The 17,785-nt window shown below is 55.0% G+C and overlaps 5 protein-coding genes across 5 annotated transcripts; 3 read left to right on the top strand and 2 right to left on the bottom strand.

The window, feature by feature from the left end:
- Positions 1-4,683: 4,683 nt before the first annotated feature.
- Positions 4,684-5,439, top strand: ISF_04846 (hypothetical protein; the record flags this gene model as incomplete). The annotated part of the gene is made up of 1 exon (XM_018848451.1): positions 4,684-5,439. One exon carries the CDS (start codon positions 4,684-4,686, stop codon positions 5,437-5,439), a length of 756 nt encoding a protein of 251 aa, XP_018704177.1.
- Positions 5,440-7,632: 2,193 nt separating this feature from the next.
- Positions 7,633-9,657, top strand: ISF_04847 (BCS1-like ATPase; the record flags this gene model as incomplete). The annotated part of the gene is made up of 1 exon (XM_018848452.1): positions 7,633-9,657. One exon carries the CDS (start codon positions 7,633-7,635, stop codon positions 9,655-9,657), a length of 2,025 nt encoding a protein of 674 aa, XP_018704178.1.
- A 93-nt stretch (positions 9,658-9,750) lies between these two features.
- On the bottom strand, positions 9,751-11,322 carry ISF_04848 (fumarate reductase flavoprotein subunit precursor; the record flags this gene model as incomplete). The annotated part of the gene is made up of 1 exon (XM_018848453.1): positions 9,751-11,322. The coding sequence occupies one exon, from the start codon at positions 11,320-11,322 to the stop codon at positions 9,751-9,753; it is 1,572 nt and encodes a 523-aa protein (XP_018704179.1).
- Positions 11,323-13,600: 2,278 nt separating this feature from the next.
- ISF_04849 (hydroxymethylglutaryl-CoA synthase) lies at positions 13,601-15,178 on the top strand (the record flags this gene model as incomplete). Its single annotated transcript, XM_018848454.1, has 3 exons — positions 13,601-13,660; positions 13,782-13,884; positions 13,974-15,178. The coding sequence occupies 3 exons, from the start codon at positions 13,601-13,603 to the stop codon at positions 15,176-15,178; spliced, it is 1,368 nt and encodes a 455-aa protein (XP_018704180.1).
- A 487-nt stretch (positions 15,179-15,665) lies between these two features.
- ISF_04850 (Major facilitator superfamily domain, general substrate transporter) lies at positions 15,666-17,489 on the bottom strand (the record flags this gene model as incomplete). The annotated part of the gene is made up of 3 exons (XM_018848455.1): positions 15,666-15,979; positions 16,044-17,187; positions 17,253-17,489. 3 exons carry the CDS (start codon positions 17,487-17,489, stop codon positions 15,666-15,668), a joined length of 1,695 nt encoding a protein of 564 aa, XP_018704181.1.
- Positions 17,490-17,785: the final 296 nt, after the last annotated feature.

Here is a 17,785-nt window from a genome sequence, read left to right on the forward strand (position 1 = left end):
GCTGGGCGAGTCTGGCTAGGCAGAGCCAGGCCAAAGGAGAGGGGGAGCGGTCGCAGGCTCTGTACGATGGCAGGCGGGTGTTACGGTCGGCGAGGATGGATCGAAATGAGGTGCGGTCGGGAGCGGATGGGCGCGTCCATCAAATGGGCGATGATGGAGGAGGCCAGGACGGTGGAGGAGTCGAAGACTCTGCGAGCGAGCGTTTGTGGGCGGGCGGTTGTGATGATCAGGAGTGGTGGTTGGCATGGAACTTGACACGGGGGGATCGAGAGGCTGAGCCAGGCCGACCGACCAGTCTAGGGGAGAAACGCGGGCAGACCTGCAGGCGAGCCAGCGGAAAGGCCCAAGGGTGAGGGAAACAGGCGACAGGACGTGTGAGCGGAGCTGAGAAATCGCAGCGCAGCTCTCAGCCAGTCGAAGAGTGGGACTCTTGTTCAAAAAATCACCGTCTCGAGACGGCCGAAGGAAACGCCAGCCTATAAAGTTGCAGGCCAGTTTTAACTTATTAGTAGGACCATTTTTCCAGAGGCGGCCAACTGCTTGGCGGCTCTCCTGTCCGAATTAGCGGCCTCGGGGGCCTCAAATGACCTGTACCGGGGGACCCGGAGGCCCTGTGGTTGGCGCTGGCTCGCCCTGAAAGAGGAGACTGGCCCCCCTCCCCAGCAATGCAAGAGTCCACCTACAGGGCACCACGAGCCGCCACAGGTACCACAGGGCAGGTTCTGGCGCTCGGTGATGCTTGCCATTGGGTGGTGTGCTGGGGATCACCTTGTTTCGCGCAGTTGAGGCCTGCGAAGAATGTCTGTGCCTCATAGATCAGGCCTCCAGCTAAAGCGGGGGCCCTCGAGCATGCTTTCTCCCAAGCCCAAATTTGCCAGCAAAAGCCCACGACTCTTGCGTTCGCTTTCCATTTCCATTTCATTGGCCTTGGCATCATGAGTCGAGCGAGTCAAACGAGTTTGAGCGTCATTCTGCCCGCTCGGAGTACAACGCTACGAATGTCCGACGTCTTCTGACGAGCTAGTTCAACCCCTCATACGGTGGCTAGTACCCAGTTGAGAAGCGAGAAAGGGCTTGTTGCTTTCGTGTCCTACACCTGCAGAAAGCCACAAAATAGAAAACCCGAGTGCATTCAACATGCGACCGCGCCGAGCATTGCCCATCTCATCCGCTCGGCACGCAATGATTGCTCAATTGCTCACTAGTAATAAGAGGCTTGACTGGTCGAGTCCGTCCCGACATGCTTCATCATAGGCCGCCGCACGGCCTGTGCGCGCAGAAAAGACAGTATTTGATCCCGGGAGGGGCCGGCCTGGCAGTTATTATATCATTGGGTAGAGTGCTGACCTCGCACTGTATCGCTGGATGCTGACATTGCGCTGCAGTGTCAGCACTTTACTCAGCCAGTACATGCATCGCCACATAAACCACAGCTAACGACAGCCGGATCGGTTTCGACACATGTGTCTTGAGTCTTGCTATACGAAGTACGCCCTCTAGGCTTTACTGGTAGACAAAAGCAGAACACAAGCCACCGATGCTGGATCTGGCAGATCAGCCCCTAACTTGACGGCGTGCTTTCTCTTTCCCGTTTCCGTGCCTCTGCATTATACAGTTTCTCGCACTGTCCTTCCGTCCTTCCCTCAGCAATAAGAGTTATGAGTAGCCAGCGTTGCCCGCCATCAGATACGCAGAACAACAAACGGCTAAAGAGTTAGCTTAATGAAGTCAACAAAACGCATGGCTGGTATAGCCATAACCTAGTTGGCATGCATACAGGCCCTGCTCAATGCTTCATCCAAACACGCGATGTTCTATGGATGCAGTAACATTGCGCAACCCAGACTATCCTGTGCTCGAACACGTTTATGTGGTCTGGCGCATGGCTCGCTTCAGAGATTATTTTTCGTCTACGTATTATCGAACTATCGTTCCTTGAGGGAGAAGACAACTGGTTCGCATGGTTGAAACTGGTACATGAACTTGGCGCTGGCCCCTTGGAGCTCACTCTGCCTCTCGGGACGATGCGATGCATCAAAAACCTCAACGAACAATATTGATCAACAGCGCGAACTACAGTGCATGACTTGTCCAACTCGGCCGAGGCTACTAATAAAGGGGCCTTCGGGAACAGTTCACGCCAACTACAATCTGAAACGTCCGCGACAAGCCTACCAGCAAGCGGCAGCGCCACTAGATTCTCCAACGAACACCTTTTTCGCGCCCCCGTTACAAGTTGTGAACTGGCACAGTGTTGCGCAAGATGAAGCCGAAGACAGCGGTGTATTCCCAAAAAAAAATCGTTTGTCAGCCCCTCAGCACAACAAGGCTTGTTCATGAAGCCATAGAAATCATACGTGATTACGGCCGACCATGTGGCCGAAGGCAAATATTGCCCCATCTCGTTATTACCGACGGGATGGGTGACTGAGGTTGAAATACCGGCAATATAACTTCCCGGCCACTCCTCTCACAGGTTGAAATACCGACAAGATAACTTCCTGGCCACTCCTCTCACAATGCACAACAAGTGGATGACCCCCAGAGCCCGGCGCACCGAGGGAACCTGTTCTGTGTCTGTCTGTGAGGGTTGGTTCATCTTCACTTGGTTCCGTACTACGGTAGAACCCCTGCGGCGCGCGAGACGGGCTTAACAGCGACGCGAAACTGGGTGAGTTATACATGCGCTCCAGGCAAATTCAGATATTCTTACTGGCACGAGCCCGGGTTGTCCACTTTTACTTGTTCAAGTGAACATGTCTGCCTCTATCAGTCAGTAATTGCATACCAGCTAAATTTAGCTGGGAGGCCTCGAAGGCGATGAAGCCCATTCCATCAGCATCTCGTCCCATAGTGTTGCTTACCAATTCGCTGATTTTTGTAAAAATTTCGGTGACTGGCAATTAGCGAAAAAAAAAGAAAAAGAAAAAAAAAAGAAAAAAAAGCAAAAAGGGAGAGCGAATTCACTGGATACGATAGGCGTAGCTTGTGTTGTTCCATAGCTTGCCAACTAGTAAACAAATAGTTCGACTGACAACAACGACAAAACAATTTGCATGGAAGCGCGTTTCTCTCCCCTTTCTAAACCTCTTGTTCAACGATTGTGTAAACAGAAAAGGGGTCAAAAAGTGTTACGTCACCTTGCAATCTCACCTTTGCCTATGAATAGCTGCTGGCCGTTTGTTTCAGGTTTTGGCCCACACAGTTACTCCAGAGTCTGGCTACGATGCTACAGTACGTTTACAGCGGCAGCAAACGTTTGAGGCGGCTAGACAGCCATTGGGCTCGTGTTTTTATCACGTCGTATTATAATCTTGATTAATTATAATTTCAATTATTATGCGCCTAATTATTTGTTATGGAACTTTCTTTTTCTCATTCCATGCCGGCTTGGCCCGATGCATTGCAGTGATGCATATGGCCCACCTGTTCATGATGATGGGGGAAGGCCCACGACAATCAGCATGTTGGTAACGGCAATGTGTACAAGGACCTATGCAAGTCACTCCGGGGCTTTTGTTCTCTCGCCGAAACAACATGTCTGGCCTGGGCTCCATTTCGTGAATAAAAATCTGAATGAGATTAGCTGTAGGTGTCTATCGGCGACAGACGGTACTAAGTTCCTCCCATGCTACCTAGTGATGCGAAGCGCCGCCTTCTGGCAGGCGCCCGGCGTCTTCCCCTCTGGCCGTGATACAAGACTTCACAGTGCTACCAATCACTCCAGTCTTCCCCGTCCTTAGCAAATCCCATCCAGCAGCGCCTGTGTTCCGTATCACCGGCAAGGCGAAGGGAGAATTGATGCCATCCCCGCGTCCGACCCTGAATCACTCAATAAAAGCCGTCCTGGTGCAATGCAAAGTGCTGCAGCAGCGTCACACCACAGCCGTGGCAGACACCATGACAGACGCTGGCAACACCTCAAGTCACTGGTCCGTTCCCCGTTCCCGGTCCAATCATATTTCTTTCGTCATTATGCTCGTCAGCTCTCGGCTACAGTTCGTTGGGCCTCGATGCGGCCGCTCTCGGTGCCCGAGCCAGGACCAACGGTGCGCGAACCACAGCTTCTCTCCCCCGCACCAAGGCGGCGCATATCTACTTACATCAACGGCCTACTTGCGACAGCGCCACGGCGCAAAAGTTTCGAGATTATACCAAAAATTCCTTCCAGATATGTCTTGAGAAAAAATCCCGTAACCCAAGCGCTGTCATCCAGCCAGTGACTGGCTTCTGCCGCTTCCCGCCGGGGCGACCTGCTGCGCCGCCTTTGCAGAACGCCTCGTCACGATCTCAGCCCGTGTGTGTCATGGCATACCTCTTTGTATGTAGGCGCCTGCATACCCTCCCTGCCTTGCGAAACGCCGTGTACCATAGGTGACTGCAGCCGATCCGTTCATCACGGATGGCGCTCTACTCTGTCTCACTTCCGTCAATGGGATATATATCGTCATCGTATCCCCCGCGTCATCGCCATTTCAACGACTCCTTCCCTCTCCGTATTCCTTGACTTAAAGAGAACAGGTTTATACCGCACATACGTCTCCTACCACAAGACTTACCTCTCCATACTCCTTGACTTCACCAGAAAGAACGACTCTATACCACACACACAACACCACACGACTCACCTCTCCTCCGCATAACCCTCTTCGTCCAACTCTGCCACACACAACACCCTTCACCATGCCCGACAAGTCTGGTGCGCTTCTGATCGTGGCGGATGATGAGGACTCGTGGATGCAGGTGTACCAGAGCCTAAACAGCCAGGGTCGTTCCGTTCGTAACAAGTCGCTGCCAAAGCGTCCCTCAAAGGGCTTCAGGTTCCTCGCCTGGAGTGCGGGCATGCCCCCACAGTCGTCCTACATACGAAAGACGAGCGACATCCTCCCTGAGAACACCTGGTTCGACGGCACACACTTGCGGTACAAGGAGAGCAACCCACGCTACCGCTGGATCGCACCCAGCAGCCGCAGCCGCCAGTCCCACTACTACGACGACGAAGAAGACGAAGATGACGATGACGATGACGATGACGGCTGCGGACACGCACCGCCCGGCAAGTGCTGCCAGGATTGCGCGGTACGCTGCCTGGGGTGGCGCGATAACGACAAGGGCCTCCAACAGGACGAGTACGGCAACTGGTGGGACGGCTGCGGCAACCTGGTCGGCAACAGCTTCGTGACGCCGGGGTCGCGGCCCTGCCAGAATGTCAACTACTCGCTGCCGGCCAGCCGCCCACCACGGGGGGACTGGCGCGGGCGTCGCTTCGCCCGGATGCCGTCGCCGGTGGGTGGCTACTTCGGCAGCGGCGACGATGACGACTTCACGTGGCAGGACGGGCCGTCGGGTCGTGTGCGGTACACGAAGCAGCTGATGAACCCGGTCTGCAACTCGTCGGGGGGGCGACCAGGTGGCGTAGAGCAGTACCGGTGCGGATGATGAAATAATGATTCAGCAGAAAGAAGGAGGGGAGAGCGAGGAGTAATGGCGCTGGCGCAGGGAACAGATCCTGACATTTTTATAGATTAGACGCTGCCTTTTTTTTGTTCTTGTTTCTTGTAGAAGGATGGGAATGTCATGTACATATTTTGCATATCTTGGACCAACTGTCACGGCTGACACTACCGCCGACACCCAGCGAAAACAGTTCGCTGGGGCTCGAGCATGAGGATATCGATGGATCGGCCCGTTTTTGGGTACGACTTGTATACTTTTCCTTCCAATAAAGTATGTTCAAATCCTCAGCGCTTCCCGTCACGTTGTGTGTATAAATCAAACATATGTCCGAGTACAACTCCCCCAGCCCGTTTAATGCGTGGATGTCCGGCCGAAAGCTTGGAGAGTCCGAATTGACTCCTTGGATTATAGTCCAATTCTCTGCAGACAGGACAAGCCCTTGGCGTGCGACGAGACAGTCTATCACTCGCCAAGATGGAACGAGGACCGCCATAGGACCGCCACAGCGAGGGGCGGAGCTTAAAATGATAAAGAGAGGCAGTGTCGATGCATGTTTCAATAGCTTGGTGTTATATAAAAAAAAAGGTATTATTTTCTGGCTGCGGTAGGCACAAATGAGCGTCCGTATACTCCATAGCTTGTTATCTATCGTAACGATGGCTCACCGTGACCTCGTTTCTGAATTGGATCTCGAGTTGGTCAGCAAGCGGAAGGCGACGTAACCTTGTATATAATGATTACGAGATCTTGAAGAAAAAAAAAATCAATAATGCTTTCACTAGATTTAATCGTTCAAAAAGCCGAGTTCTTGGCAGCTTTCATGGGATAGAGCGGCGCAATGATGGAAGAAATGCTTTGACGGCAGAGGTTAGGGTACCCTGTAGCCAACACGACTTGTGCATGCTTTGCGGAACGAACAAGCGCTGCATGGTTTAAAGAGCCCTTTTGTCGCTAGGGGATACATTCAACCTTGTACTAGAAGAGCATTTAGCATCATGCGATGACTCTTTTGACCGGCAAGCACAGATCTGTAGCTGGCATCAATTTGGATGCCTGGCCAGATCTGGCAGCGCTGGCCCGTGGTAGACTCGGCCTCTACCGGACCCTCCTGGAGCTTTGGCTGGGCGCGCCTTATCGGTTAGTAAATTCACCCAACATCAGGCCGGCGCCCTTGGGTGTGTGTGCTTTCTTGGCATTCGCTGTATTTCGAGTGGCGGCCGCGTCACTCTTTCACGCAAAGGGAAGAAAACTCCCAGCGAGCCTGGCAAGGCAATCAGCCTTCTGGGTCATTCGCCGCTAGGGGAAAAAACAATGCAACCATGGGGGTTCCGGGGCCGGTTATTACTGGAGGGCGAGCATGCGGCATCCTGCATTGGCTTCATGCATTGCCACCGCGAGGCGCAGCGAAGTTGATCAGAGGGGAGGGGCGGGTGCAAGTGTGACGCAGCAGCCGAGTATGTACGAGAAATCGAGTGAGGGGAGGACGAGCGCCAATCACATACGACTGACAGGAAAATAGACTGATAATTTCAATGAGAATCAGGATCTAGCGGCGAATCCTCTTCGTCTTTTTACCAACATAAAACAATAATAATCATTAAAAACAATTCTCATCTGATATCGCAAGGCGTTCTCGTCTATGCTCATCGCCGCTTATGCGCCTGGCGTGACTCAATCGGCATCGCCCCCCCCCGGCCTACAATGCACTTTTTTCCCCGGCCAATCTTTTGTGGTACCTTGTTCACCGGCAAATTTTCTCTCTTCTTTGTTTGACTTGACCTTTTTGGTGAGTACTTTACCTCTTTGGTGAGGAAATTTGCCGCCCAGCATCTGCATCAGCCACACCGTCTTCCCAGGCTGCGGCGGGCGACTCGACAAGCAACCGACGGGGGGGGTTGTTAGGCAACAACACCAACATTCACACCCCTCCCTCCGTCTCTGTATGAATTCTTCAATTTTCAAAGTTACAAATACTCTTTCATTCCTCCTCATCTCCTCTGTCTCCTTTCATCCTCTTCTTCTTCAGGCTCTTCTCTCGTTCAATCTCAATCCTTCCCCTCATTTAGCAGCATCTGGTGCTGCCTGGGTCCAAACAGGCAGCTGCCAGACCGCAGCGTACAAACACGCAAACACACGTTATCAACCACACACAACACTTTCTTGCCCATCACCATCATGGATCCTCTACAGGCCAGCCACGCCGTCCCCGGCAACGACAGCGCCGGCATCCCCTCCCCCCAATTCGCCCTCCTCAACTACTTCTTCCCTGGCTACTCGGTCCTCATCTCGACCCTCAACGCCAGCCTCGGCGCTGACCTCAACCGTTACCTGCCCTTCGTCGTCGCCGCCGTCGCTGTCGCCCTCTCCTGGCGCTACGTCTGCGACACCGTCATGAACCAGGTCGAGGCCAGCTTCATGTCCTCCTTCACCGTCCACACCGACGACGAGACCTACAACATCCTCATGTGGTGGATGACGCGCCAGCCCTTCTGCCACCGCACCCGCAACTTCGTCGTAAACACCTCCGTCTACTCCCGCAGCGAATACCTCTACCGCGCGCATGACGAGAGTGGCGGCGAAGACGAGGACGAGACTGAGGGAAGTACCCGTGACGTCGCCGCTGCCGACGACGACCAAGACACCGCGCTCGCCAAAAACCGCGGCAAGCACGTCCTCCACTACACTCCCTCGGCCGGAACTCACTGGTTCTGGTACCGCGGCGTGCCCCTGCGCTTCTCCCGCCGCCAGACCAAGGACAAGATCAGCCTGCGCAACCCCAGCGAGCAGGAGGAGCTCTGCGTCAGCTGCCTCGGCCGCGACCCGGCAGTCCTCAAGCGTCTTCTCGCCGACGCCCGCCTGCTCTATCTCAAAAAGGACGACAGGAAGACCGTGATCTACCGCGCCACCAGCTCCGTATCCACCTACGGCACCGACAGCTACTGGCAGCGCTGCATGTCCCGCCCCAACCGTGACTTCTCCACCGTCATCCTCCCCGACAAGGTCAAGGCCGACATCATCGCCGACGCCGGCGACTACCTCGACCCCGCTACCCGCCGCTGGTACGCCAACCGTGGCATCCCCTACCGCCGCGGCTACCTGCTCTACGGCCCGCCCGGCACCGGCAAGAGCTCCCTTAGCGTCGCCCTCGCCGGCTACTTTCGCATGAAGATTTACATTGTCAGCTTGAGCTCCCTCACCGCCACCGAGGAGAACCTGGCGTCGCTCTTTGCCGAGCTCCCCACCAACTGCATCGTCCTGCTCGAAGATATTGACACCGCTGGCCTCTCCAAGACGCGCGAGACCAAGAAAGATGACGACGACAAGGAGGGTGGCGGCAGCGACAATGCGCCGACGGGGCAGGGCCAGCTTTCCCTCTCTGCGCTGCTCAACATCCTCGACGGCGTCGCTGCACAAGAAGGCCGAGTCCTCATCATGACCACCAATCACCTTGAGAGCCTCGACAAGGCCCTCATCCGTCCCGGTCGCGTCGACATGATCATCCCCTTCCAACTCGCCGACGCCGACATGAGCGAGTCCATCTTCAAGGCTATCTACATGCCTTTTGACGGCGAACTTGCCGACGGTGCCGGCAGCAAGGAGAACAAGGGCAAAGAGACCCTTATCGACGAGGTCGCCGTCCTTGCCAAAGAATTTGGCCGCCGCATCCCCCCGAACGAGTTCAGCCCCGCCGAGATCCAGGGCCTGCTTCTGCGCCACAAGCGCTCTTCCCAGACGGCCGTCGACGCCGTCGAGGGTTGGGTAGTGCAAATGCGTGCGGACAAGAAGGACAAGGCGGAGAAGGAGAAGAAAGAAAAGGAGGAGAAGGAGCGAAACGACAAAGAAAAGAAAGAGAAGGAGGAGAAAGAGAAGAAGGGTAAGAAGAACAAGAAGAGCAAGAAGAAGGAAAAGAAGAAGTCGAAGAGGGTGAAGGAGGAAACGGAAGACGAGAATGAGAGCGAGGACCAGGATGCGGACGAGAACCAAGAGGAGGGTCAGGGTGAGGACGGTGAGAAGGATGGGGACGAAGCAGACGAGACCCAGGAAGGAGGCGGCGAGGATGAAAAGGCCGAGAAGAGAGAAAAAGGGAAGAAGCAGAAGCAAGAGGCTGCGGCAGTGGCCACGAAGGCCAAAGCAGTTAAAGGCCAACAAGGAAAGCGCGACAGTCGAGGCTCCTCAGATTCGGGATATGCCACCCCTTAGAATATAGCATTGCATAGAATCGGCGTTTTATCTTTTATAAAGTCTTAAAATATACCTGACGACTCCACGAAGCCGTCTTCCCACTCTGCTCCGTCACCGTGCCGCCCGCGACACTACACTGGCAGCCCGTCCGCCGACATGCGCGGCCGCCGCCCTGCCGGCCCTCCTCCCAAAAACCGTCCCAGAAGTCAGGCCGCTGCCCCCCGGATAGTTGCCGTGAAAGAGCCCGCCTAGCATCTCACCCACGCAGTAGACGCCGGGGATCCGCTCCCCGTCCGCGCCGATGAGCTGTGCCGTAGCAGGGTCCACGCGCAGGCCGCCAAAGGTAAACGTGATGCCGCACGTCACCTTGACGGCCAGAAACGGCGGCGTGTCCACCGCGAGCGCCCAGTTGGACTTGGGCAGCTCGAGCCGCGTCCCCGTCGACAGGCCGTCCTTGACCGCCGGGTTCCACGCGGCCGCGGCGTCGGCGGGCCGTGCGTGCACGGCGTCGTTGTACGCGCGGATGGTCTTGCAAAAGGCATCCTCGTCAACGAGGCCGCGCGGCGCACAAAGCTCCGCGAGTCCCTCGAGCGTATCGGCTTCGAGTCGCTCGGCACGCTCTCCGCGGTATTCCTCGGCGCGCAGCCACCCGCTCGTCTGCGCGTCCCAGACCTGAAAGGCTGTGTGAGCAGACTGCTCGAGGATGGCTCGGCCAAACTTGGCGTAAGTGTAGTTGCGCAGATCCTCCCCTTCGTCGACGAAGCGCCGGCCGTGAATGTTGAGCATCAAGCCAAGTGGATAGCCGGACTTGGTATACTCGTTCGAGGCCAGACGATCACCCTTGTTCGGGTCGGCGTGCGTGGCATCCCAGGCAACGGAGTGGCAACCGGCCCAATCACCTACAGGTTGTGCACCGAGCGAATCCTGCGCGAGCTCAAGGCTTTCACCGGTATTGTACGGTGTGCCGCGAACGGCAGCCTTGTCCCAGCCTGGGCCAAGAAAGCGGCTGCGCATCGCCGAGTTGGCTTCAAAGCCTCCAGCCGCTAGTATCACAGCTCCAGCCGTTATGCTCGTCTCTTTCTCGTTATTCCTGACACCCGCCGTGATATGCTCCCCATCCACCGCATGACGTAGAGAAAGGAGCTCCGTTGAGAAGTAGACTTCTATTCCCTGCTTGCGCGCCGCGTCCCTGTGGTCTTCAATCAGGCTTTTACCGCCTTCAAGCGTTTTCAGACATAGACCACCCCAAAAATTGATCTTTCCATCGACCTCATACGCCTGTCGGTTGAACGAGAGGGCAAAGCGAATGCCGTTAGCAGCAAGCCACTTGACTGCCGCGTTCGACTCGGATACAAGCGCGTAAGAGAGTGTTAGGTCGGACTTATCCTCGCAAACACGACGGATATCGCTGAGAAAATCATCTTCGGTATATGGGGCGAGCTGAATCTTGGCAGCTTGCTCCTCGGACACGTTGCTCACTAGTGGGAGGACATCTTTCAGCCCATCATGCGCAACGCGATACGCACCTGCTGTAAAGAACGAATTACCGCCTGCCCAATCCTCGGGGCACTTGTCTATCAAGACGACTTTTTTTGCTCCGAATTGGCTTGCTGAGAGTGCTGCAGAGAAGCCCGCGTTGCCGCTCCCGACGACCAGCACATCGCATGCTGGCGGGGCAGCCATGATGTGATGATCCAGATCTCAGCTCTGACAGCAGCACGCTGGGATCAACAATGCTGACAAGAGTTTAATCGCGCATAAAAAAGCGAAAGAAAGGAGCAGTTATATCTCATACCCCCCACATGAGGCATTTGGCTAAACCTGTGGAGAGGTCATGACGTTGCAGGAGAGATGATCTGATAAAGCGCTCGAGTGTAGGGTGTGTGGTGTGTGGGCTTTTGGAGCTTGCTGACCCCAAGTCCGATGGTGCGCCGAGCAGCCAAGGAGAGGAGCCATCCAACCGATCGAGGCAAAATCGCAACCCTCAAATGAAGTGGCATTTTTCAGTGCGCGATTCGAATGCTTCTTTTGAAGATGTTTCGAGGATGAAATATTGCAAGTTCGTTAACGTTCGCTGCTACGGTTTGCTCCGTTGTGCCGGTTTTCGGAGCCGATCCAAGCGAACACGAGCCAACCCGGATCCGTGCGATTTCGAGATGACTTGAAACAAGTTTACGAATCCCGACTGCCTTGGAGATGCGATATTGAAGAGGCAAGTTGCCGAACAGAAAATAGACTGTTGCGTAATATGAAATTAGGAAGATGCAAAGCACAAGTAGCTGCATTCCGCAGCATGTACTAGTAGTTGGTTACTGTATCCGACTGGCCAATCGCGTTATCAATGTCACAAACATCTCGCATTATGAGGCCATGTGTGCTGCGTGGCGTTGCAGTTGTCAATGTATTGTTTACTAGTTGGCGCGACTGCGCTGAATAGTGGCCTGGCGGCTACTGATATGTAGCCTGGCTGATTCGCGGTCGCTGCGGAGTTGATGCGTCTTTCCTAATTTGTTACTATCAGGCGTCACATGCCTATACACATGATCTTGTAACACAACGTAGCAGCACGACGTTATAGTTATGCGGACTCGTGTAAATTGAGACTACCAAGTCCCCATATCTACCCGCGTGACGTTTTAGCAAAAGCTAAAACATGACGCGTCGCATGGAGAGCGTGTAAGATGGTGATGGAGAACGAGTCTTTGACAGTATCTCGCCAGACTCGTATTATCATGTATATGGCTGTGAGGCTCAACCGCTCCGGGCGAGGCTGGGCAAAGTTCTGAGGGACTCGGCTGGACCCTCCCTGTGCAGGGCCGGGCAGCCTAGCCTATCCGAGACAAGGTTCAGGGCGAGTTTTTCGGTTTTCATGCGACCGATCTCTGCAGGCAGCCGCCAGTTCTTCGGCAACAGCTAGCCTCCGCCGTCTGTACGAATACGGGTGGGAACGGGCAGGTGCACGCGATCTCAGGAATTGGCGATGCTTGACGTAGTTGACACAGCTCCTTGATTGAGGCTTTCGAGACATGCTTTTTGTCAGATTTTAAATGTCTTGGTTTAGATTTCTGTCTTTTGAGCTCGCTTTGCCGATGTTGTGGGCGAGACTGCCAGCGTTTGCGAGCGATTACGGCTCGAGCTCGGCGGCGGATGCGAGATGGGGTCATTACCGCGTCAACGGCAACGGATGCGGGCGGGAAATGAGACATGATGGTGATGAAGAGGCGAGCGGCTGGGGCTATGGTCTTGGTGGCGTTTGCGATGGGGAGATGGGATGATGGCCAGTGTCAGCTTGTAGGCACGTCATGAAACGCATGACTTCGGGAAGCAGAGAAGCAAACAATCTGCGTAACGAGTATGCCGTGTTGACCAAAAGCGAGTGGAATTGGCATGAGCAACCGATTGCTGTACGAATACTCGTGGCTGCAGTGAGCGAGAGAGAAGCACCTTAGTTCGGGCACGGAGTACGAGGCACGGTATCAATGACCTAGCGCTAACTAGTACAGTGGATGCACTGTAGATAATCGGTGGTGGAGCCTTTGTGACAAAGTTTGGTGGCCACTGTTCCCACCAGCCGACTCGCTGGGGGTTTGCTTGGAGCGCTTTGTTGATGAATCTCGACGCTCGTTGACTTCCCCTAACCACTGCACCAACCTCACCCAACCCCACCAAAGAAATGGCAGCCCCTGGCAGAATCCGCTTTACTGCCAATTCGGAGCATTTTCTTCTCTCGTCGGGCTGCTCGTCTTGGGCTGGGGGCTGCTGGTAAATAAAGGGCGGTGAAAATCCTGTAGCGATGCCACCCAAGCACACTCCTACTCTCCACATCCACTAGCTCAAGTCCTCGACAATAATAACCTTCCCACATCCCCCCCTTTACAACAATACTTGTCCTCCTCAATTGTCTCTTGCTTCTCTACCTCTTTTGTCTTCTACCGGCTACGTCCTCCTATACCCTTTCAAAATGGCTGCTCGTCCTCAGAACATTGGCATCAAGGCCATCGAAATCTACTTCCCCAGCCAGGTATGCTCTTGTCGCTGGACCCCTACCCCTCCAAAATGACCCCTCTATCGCCACTGAGGGTGCTGGGTTGGGCCGCCATCAGCTCTACAATCACCAAATACTAACAACTTCTTCCTTCTAGTATGTTGAGCAGACCGAGCTCGAGAAGTTCGACGGTGTTGCTGCTGGCAAGTACACCATTGGTCTCGGTCAGACCAAGATGGCTTTCTGCGACGACCGCGAAGGTACCACCCACCCCTCCTGCTTCCGACACCGCTTTCCGCACCGACTATTTGCAAAGAGGCACGTCAAGCTGACCCTTTGACTACTTTAGACATCTACTCCATGGCCTTGACCGTCACTTCGAACCTCCTCAAGAAGTACAAAATCGATGTCAACTCGGTTGGCCGCCTCGAGGTTGGCACCGAGACCATCCTCGACAAGTCCAAGTCGGTCAAGTCGGTTCTCATGCAGCTCTTCGGCGACAACACAAGCCTCGAGGGTGTCGACACCATCAATGCCTGCTACGGCGGTACCAACGCCTTCTTCAACTCGGTTAACTGGGTCGAGTCCTCTGCCTGGGACGGCCGTGACGCCATTGTCGTTTGTGGCGATATTGCCCTCTACGCCAAGGGTGCTGCTCGCCCTACTGGTGGTGCTGGTGTCGTCGCCATGCTTGTCGGCCCCAACGCCCCCGTCGTTGCCGAGCCTGGCCTTCGTGGCACCTACATGCAGCATGCTTATGACTTTTACAAGCCTGATCTGACCTCCGAGTACCCCTACGTCGATGGCCACTACTCTATCAACTGCTACACCAAGGCCCTTGATGCCGCCTACCGCGACTACTGCAAACGCGAGGCTAAACAGCACATTAACGGCAACGGAGTTGCCAATGGCGAGGAGGGCAAGACATCGCTCGACCGCTTTGACTACATGACCTTCCACGCCCCCACGTGCAAGCTGGTCCAGAAGTCCTACGCTCGTCTTCTGTACCACGATTTCCTCGCCAACGCCGACCTCCCCGCCTTTGGCGAGGTTGCCCCCGAGCTCCGCGATATGGATTACGAGAAGTCTCTGACCGACAAGGCCGTCGAGAAGACCTTCATGGCCCTCACCAAGAAGCGCTTCCAGGAGCGTGTCAACCCCGCCATCCAGGTTGCCACCATGTGCGGCAACATGTACTGCGCCAGTGTCTGGGGTGGTCTTGCCAGTCTTCTCTCTCTTGTCCCTGCCAAGGACCTTGAGGGCAAGCGCATTGGCCTGTTTAGCTACGGCTCCGGTCTCGCTGCCTCCTTCATGTCCTTCCGCGTCAACGGCAGTGTTGAGAACATTTCCAAGGTTCTCGACATCCCCGCCAGACTCGAAGCCCGCCGTGCCGTCCCTCCCGCTACCTACGACGAGATGTGCAACCTTCGTAAGCAGGCCCATCTCCAGAAGGACTACACCCCCAAGGGTGAGACCTCTACCATCATCCCCGGCGCCTACTACCTCACCAAGGTCGACGACATGTTCAAGCGCGAGTACGCTGTTCAGGCCTAAAGCTGCACATGTTTTTGGGCACGAAATGATGCAATATGATTTTTTATTTCATTCCGGGAGACGGAAAGAGGGGGCATGGGAAAAAGACTTGAATTTCTGCGAATAGACGAGCTGGTGTAAGGGGCCTTGGACACACTAATTGCGGCGATTATGTACTGCCAGGCTAAGTCTCTGGACTTTCATAGGCTGCACATTGTATATACTTGGTGTCTAGGAACCGCGCCATGCAATATTACTGACGATAATATCATCAGATAGGGCTTCAGGCCATGGAATCAATGAGCGTTTTTTACACTCTTGTGCATGCTCAGCGGACAAAATAACGTGAGGGTCAAAAAGTAATGAAACTGTGTCGCGATAATTATAATAGATCTTAAAAAGTAATGCCTTGCGCGAAGACTTGGGCTGAGATTCTAACTAGTCAAACATCCAAAAGAAACCATTGTGCGGAGATTCTCCAACTGAGGGCGTACTGTGCGATTTTCGATCAAACAGCTGCTCCAACACTCTCCAAAGCTTTTGGATCTAGGCGCTTCCAGTCTCCGAAGGGCAGAAAACAAAGCGCCAATCCGGTGGCACCGATGGTAATAGCAAATGCAACCTTGATACCAGCCATGTAACCGGCAAGGATAGTAGGAAGCAGGTCGGGAGGAAAGACAACTCTGATCTGTGTCGCTCCCGTGGCCAGTAGAGCCGCTGGTTGGATGCTCGGGACCGCAGCCGTCACGACTTGGATCAGTCTATTGGCGAAAGCGGCTTGTGCTGAAGAAAGCACCATTGCGGCACCTAGTGTTTGAAAGACTAAAAAGGAAAGTAAAAGTAAGTACGAGAGTGGAAAATACGGGGCTCAACTCTAACAACTTACACATTATGATGCCAGTGATGGCGGATAGATCCTCTGGCTTTGCTGTGCCTTGTGCATGGATAATGGGAATCTGGAATGCACCGCCATACGCTGCTCCAGCAAGAATTTGAAACCCAATCCATTTGCCCATTGGAGTGCCTATATCGAAGGTATAGAGTAGCCCGCAGGAAACGGTCCCGAGCACTGCTCCCGCAGCCATCAGCGGCGTAGAGATGCCATTGCTGGCTATGCTCGCTCCCACGAGGACGCTTCCAATGATGGCCGCCAGGATGAATGGAATGTTCCTGACCCCTGACATGATGGGGCTGACGTTGTCGATGCTCTGAAAGTAGACGGGCAAAAAGTAGACGATTGTGAAGAAGGACGCCACCACCAGGAACGAGTATGCGGCATTGACCCAGACAAAGTTCATCTTCATCAGCCGCGACTCGACCATGGCCCGGCTGCCGCTGTACACCTCCCAGCCCACAAATGCCGCGACGATCAAGACGAACCCGACGAGCAGCCAGACCACCTTGGACGACCTCCACGGGTCCGTCTGCCCGCCGGCCTGCATGGCGAGCACGAACGCGATCACCGCGCCCATCGCGAGCGCCACGCCCACCGGATCCATCTGCAGCGCCTTCTCGCGGCGCGTTGCCACCGCGGGCTTCGCGAGCGCCGGCGTGCGGAAGAAGAGCAGGATGATGGCCCCGGAGACGGCGCCGATGGGCAGGTTGACGTAGAAGCACCAGCGCCAGGTGACGCGGTCGGCGAAGACGCCGCCGATCAGCGGGGCGACGACCGAGGCGGCGCCGTAGGAGGCGCCGATGATGCCAGTGTAGAGGGGCCGGCGGCGCGGGGGCACGGCGAAGGCGAGGAGGGTGTAGCTTCCGGAGCCGATGCCGCCGGCGCCAACGCCGGCGACGGCTCGGCCGACGATGAAGCCGGTGGAGGTCGGGGCAACGCCGCAGACGAGGCTGCCGAGCTCGAAGATGAAGAAGGCAACGAGGTAGGTGGTCTTGAGGGGGAAGTACTTATAGGCCTTGCCCCAGAGCGGCTGGAAGCCGCCGGCGGTCATGAAGTAGGCAGAGCCGTACCAGGCGACGTCGGAGAGGCCGTGAAACTCGTCGGTGATTTTGGGAATCGCGGTCGCAACGATGGTCTGGAGAATTTGACTTGAGTTCAGCATTCTGCTAGGTTTATATGTCGATCCGTGAGAAAACCTACATTGTCCAAGGCCATCATGAACATGCCCAGGGCCAGAGCCAAGGTAAGGAAGAATAGTGTCAATCCCTGCGGGTAGTCGTCGTCATTTTGCTCTTGTGGCTTGATGGTCACTTTTTCTTCATCCGAGAGGTTCTTCTCCGAATCTGCGGCTCCTGCGTGGTGTTGGTGCGGAGCGTCGTCTGCCTTGCTGCCAGTGCGTTCTGGCGCTGCCATGGTAGTGTTGCTTGCCGTCGACATGATGAACTTTGTCACCTCCCAACACGCGAACAACTAGTATATTTGCAAAATAATGAGCGGAGAAGGAGAGCTATTTAAACGTCAAGATAACAGGACATCCGGCACAAGACATGACTTATATGTCAGCGCAGATAAGGCTGTCCCCAGCTTGCGAGCCACTCGCTGTGGCATTTGTGGTTTTACGAGTTCAAGGAATGTCCGCAAGGGCATATTGGTAATACGAGGACGGAAATAGCGGACAAGGATTACAAGAGGAACTCCGAGTTGTGTTGTGCATGACGGCCAGCCAACGTCGT

The sequence above is a fragment of the Cordyceps fumosorosea genome (assembly GCF_001636725.1).
Source record: "Cordyceps fumosorosea ARSEF 2679 chromosome Unknown scaffold_11, whole genome shotgun sequence".
Classification (NCBI taxonomy): domain Eukaryota; kingdom Fungi; phylum Ascomycota; class Sordariomycetes; order Hypocreales; family Cordycipitaceae; genus Cordyceps; species Cordyceps fumosorosea.